This window comes from Asparagus officinalis, chromosome 7 (assembly GCF_001876935.1).
Source record: "Asparagus officinalis chromosome 7, Aspof.V1, whole genome shotgun sequence".
NCBI classification, from domain to species: domain Eukaryota; kingdom Viridiplantae; phylum Streptophyta; class Magnoliopsida; order Asparagales; family Asparagaceae; genus Asparagus; species Asparagus officinalis.
The window spans coordinates 90,660,429-90,664,885 of record NC_033800.1 but is presented as its reverse complement, the minus strand read 5'-3'; the positions used below and the strand labels follow the sequence as shown (position 1 = coordinate 90,664,885).

The 4,457-nt window shown below is 36.5% G+C and overlaps 1 protein-coding gene across 1 annotated transcript; it reads right to left on the bottom strand.

Moving 5' to 3' along the window:
- LOC109847495 lies at positions 346–825 on the bottom strand. Its single transcript, XM_020416722.1, has one exon. The coding sequence runs from the start codon at positions 823–825 to the stop codon at positions 346–348; it is 480 nt and encodes a 159-aa protein (XP_020272311.1).

Below are 4,457 nucleotides of genomic sequence, written 5' to 3'. Positions count from 1 at the left end.
ATGTAGTGGGTAGTGGAGGGAAAGGTAGTGTAGTGGGTGGTGTAGGAGCTGGAAAGTATGGATAAGTAGGTGTTCTAGGTGTTCTAGGTGAAGGAGTATCTTGCATTTATCACTGTCATCAAAGTCTCCCATGCCTGATTGCTACAAATGAGAACATACAAATAACAAAATTTAAACCTTATGTTAGTACAATAACAGTTAGCAACAAATGAAAATACAATTCATAAAGAGAGTATACAATAATCTTCCCATATTTCAATTCATAAAGAGAGTATACAATAATCTTGCAACAAAATTCAAACCTCATAGTCTAAAAATAACATAAGTTGGTACATATAATTTAAATTACATCCCAATATCGGTTGTGTCCCCACCATGATATTTATTATAATAATCATGCCACATTTCAACTGTAATTTGATCCCTCTTTAACCTCCACTCATTTCTTGAATCTCTTTCCTCTCTTTGCGTCATAGTTTGACTAAAGTCAACAACACCATCTTCATCCTCATTAGCTATTTCGCCAACATCATCTTCAATGAAATTATCCTCATGCAACAACTCATCTCCCGGGTCTTCTATGGCGATGTAGTTATGCAGTATAATACATTCGATAACTATATCAACTTGAGTTGAAAAGGGGTAATATGGCTTCGCAAATAGGATTTTAAAACGATTTTTCAATACCCCAAAGGTTGATTCAATTTTAGACCTTAGAGATGAGTATCTTAAATTGAACAACTCTTGTCTATTATTGATTGGCCTACCCTTGTACTCGTTTAAATGATAACGCACTCCTCGATATGGGGAGATAAAGCCGGGCATAGTAGTGTAGCCCGCATTACACAAATAATATTTTCCTACAATTACCAAAAAAATATTTAGTAAACTTTTTAATTTAAATTAAATAGGCATAATGTATTTGTTTGATTTATTACCATTGTAAACACTTAATCCGCGAGGTTGTGGTCTAGATAGTGCATCTTGCAAAACTCTATAATCATTTGCGGATCCCTCCCATCAATCCGCGAGGTTGTGGTCTAGATAGTGCATCTTGCAAAACTCTATAATCATTTGCGGATCCCTCCCATCCAGCTAGAACATACGAAAATAACTTGTGCATCTTGCAAAACTCTATAATCATTTGCGGATCCCTCCCATCCAGCTAGAACATACGAAAATAACTTATTGGGAGTGCATGTAGCTAAAACATTTTGAGTTACAGCATTACGTCCTCTAAAACGTGTAACAAGGTTAGCGGGAAGCATGGCGTCGATATGGGTTCCATCAATCATGCCAATACAATCATATATGATATATTAAATAATTATTAATAATAAAAAGGTAAAAATAAGTGGTGTGTTATAAGAAGTTTAGTTATCTTATTGATTACCTTGAAACAAGGATAGTATAATGGTTTGGATGCAATTTCTGACGATAATTCATTTGGTGCTTGCTTCATGTATCGTCCTCTTAAATGCCCCATAGCTTCCAAGCACTTATTAAAGTATTTTGAAACGGTTTCACTCGATCTTATGAAATATGACTTAACAATTCTATTTTTTGTTTTATGGCCCAATATATTAAGGAACATGAGCAATTGCTCTTCTACTTTATCACCACGTGAATCTTGTAGTAGGCCGGTATATCTCATTATGCTAACAAGCTTTTCAAATGCGTGTGGCCTCATTCTAACATAAGCCCTACAACTCTCATTGAAACCATTGAACACACGACTTATGTGCCTAGCTCTAGAAACTATCTTCTCTTTTTGCCCTGTGTTAGGGTGATAACTGATTGATTTCCTTCGACTACGTCTCCTCATTAAACAAGCAAACACACAAATGACCGCATTTCTTCATCAATATCATCCATCTACATGGAAGTTTAATATACATGTTCAACTTGATTTTCACCCAAATTAAAACACTTAAAAAGGAGTTGTAATAAAAAATATATCTAAAACATGAGCATAAGTAACTTTTGATGTCAAGAACAAGTCAATGCATACCTATTCAAATGAAGTGATTTTGTTTTTGAGCATAAGTAACTTTTGATGTCAAGAACAAGTCAATGCATACCTATTCAAATGAAGTGATTTTGTTTTATACTAAATATTTTGCTTGCATTTTTTAACAAGTCAATGCATACCTATTCAAATGAAGTGATTTTGTTTTATACTAAATATTTTGCTTGCATTTTTTAAGTACAAATTCATTGTCAAAATCTAGTGTGTCAGTAATGCAAATTTATACCCATACGCATGCCTGAGTTCTATTAATACAAGATGACATCTTTAAATCAACACATGAGTGCATGACTATATGCACTATAATTGACCAAAATAGAAATTAAGAATTTTGGCATTACGTAAAACATATTTATATGGAATAATATGTGTGTATCCCTTCTCTTTTTCACTAATATATTTTAAGTTTCTATTGAGTTTCCTTAATATTATATACATCATTTACAGGTTTAAAAATCTATTATCAAATTTTTTTAAGTAATCTATGTAAATTTTAAACTCAAAAGTCAAACCAAATACAAAGACTTATATCAAAGTCTTTGTATGTTGTTCCGAACACGTCGATACTAGTTATAGATATAATATTACAATAACCTTTTATCAAAGTCTTTGCACTTTGAGTTACATAAATTGGTACATCATTCTTAATTAGACAAAATTAGACATAAATTAGTACACGGTCTAAACCCAACTGAACCTAAATCAATTTCACAAATTGTTGGCATATAATAACAATAAACTGAAAAATTTGTCGGAGAATAACATCATTCTGTTTAACAGTTTGTAACAAAGAAAACTCAGAAAACAGCATCATCAGAAAACAAATCATCGCCATGATCTTGAAACTGAAACATCTTCAGTTTCCAGTTCCTGTTCGTCCTGAAAGTATAGTGGAAATTCCCAACATTAAATAGCCAAATCAAAAGCAACAAACCCAGCAACCCAGATCACCAGCAACAAAATCATAGACCTCCAGCAACAAAATCACAAGCAACCAAGTTTAAAGCACAAGTCATCATTAACAAGTCAGCAAGCAAGCCCAAACAATTCCAGCAACAAAGCTCAGACTTCCATCTAACAAAATTTGTCGGCATATTCTAAACCCAACTGAACCCGAATTAATTTCACAAAAACCCCCAAATCAAGTATTTCGAAAACCCTAATTTTGAAGGAAAAGGGAGGAGATATACCTGTGTGGTCGGAGAGAGGATCAGTTTGAACCCTAGACCAGCAAGTGAGGTAGCCTCAGAAACCCCAAACCAATTTCAGCAAGTGAGGTAGGCTCAGCAAGTGAGAATAGCCAAAACAACAACAAACCAATAAACTTAGGACCAGGCGGAGCCAGGTGAGGTTGATGACGGATAGGAGGTCGTGGAGGCGGAAAAGAGGGAACGAGGCCTAGGGTTTTCGCGCGAAGAATGAAACGGCCGGTAAAAGAGGAGGGAGATGAAAATGAGCTAGGGGGTGATGGTATCAGTCGGTTTTAGGGCTCACGGGAGTTAGGCTGCTGAGGTGGACTGGGTTTTGTCAGACATCCACCAAAATCCCAGCTCAAAGTTAGGATTTACAAAATGCCAAAATTTGTCAGATATATGCAACTTTTGAATTTCATATCCCATAAATTTTTTTGAAACAAACAATGTTTTTGGAATCCCATAACTCAAAAAACCCCATTTTCACATCCTAGAATTTATAATCCCAAAAAAAACATGAAACAAACACCCCCTAAAAGAATATCGGCTTGGTCCACTGTGCCTCTGTCCCTTCTCATCTCAGTCCCCTTCACCAACCCTCGCGAAAAAAATAAAAGCGAAAAAAAAAGAAAAAGATGAAAGTTATCCACTCACGGTACATCAAACACGAGAAACACCACTGATATACCCTCACGTCATCCAGCTGTTCGAAATAATGCAGCTGATGTTCTCCAGCTTTATCTGGTCCAGAGGCCGTATATCAGGCCTGCGCGCACTGCTGCAGCCTGCAGCCATGCCAACGGCATGATCAGCTGCACCACATCATCCAGACTACAAATAAATTGTAGTGAAAAAGAAATCAGCAACTGTTCACATGCCACGTGTACAACAGACAACCAAAATGACACGCTGCATCATCATCATCATCTGTATCTATATGTTCATCGAATCCCCAGTCTGCTGTAAGCCTGGAAGTAGTAAACTATTTTTTTTTCTTTTTTTGGCTCTACATTATTTTCTTTTCTTCTTTTTACATATTTTAAGAGCAAGAAACTAAAAGGTCCCCGTCCCAAAAGTGAGAGAGAGGAGAGTCCAAAGGCAGTAGCGAATGATCCAAGAACCAGCTCGATCCATGGCGGTGATCGAGAAGGCATGCAGAGCCGGTGGCGCGGTAGGCGCCGCCAGAAAGATCTATCTCAGCTGGATCTGGGCGCCCACTCAGCTCCCGTTTCCTC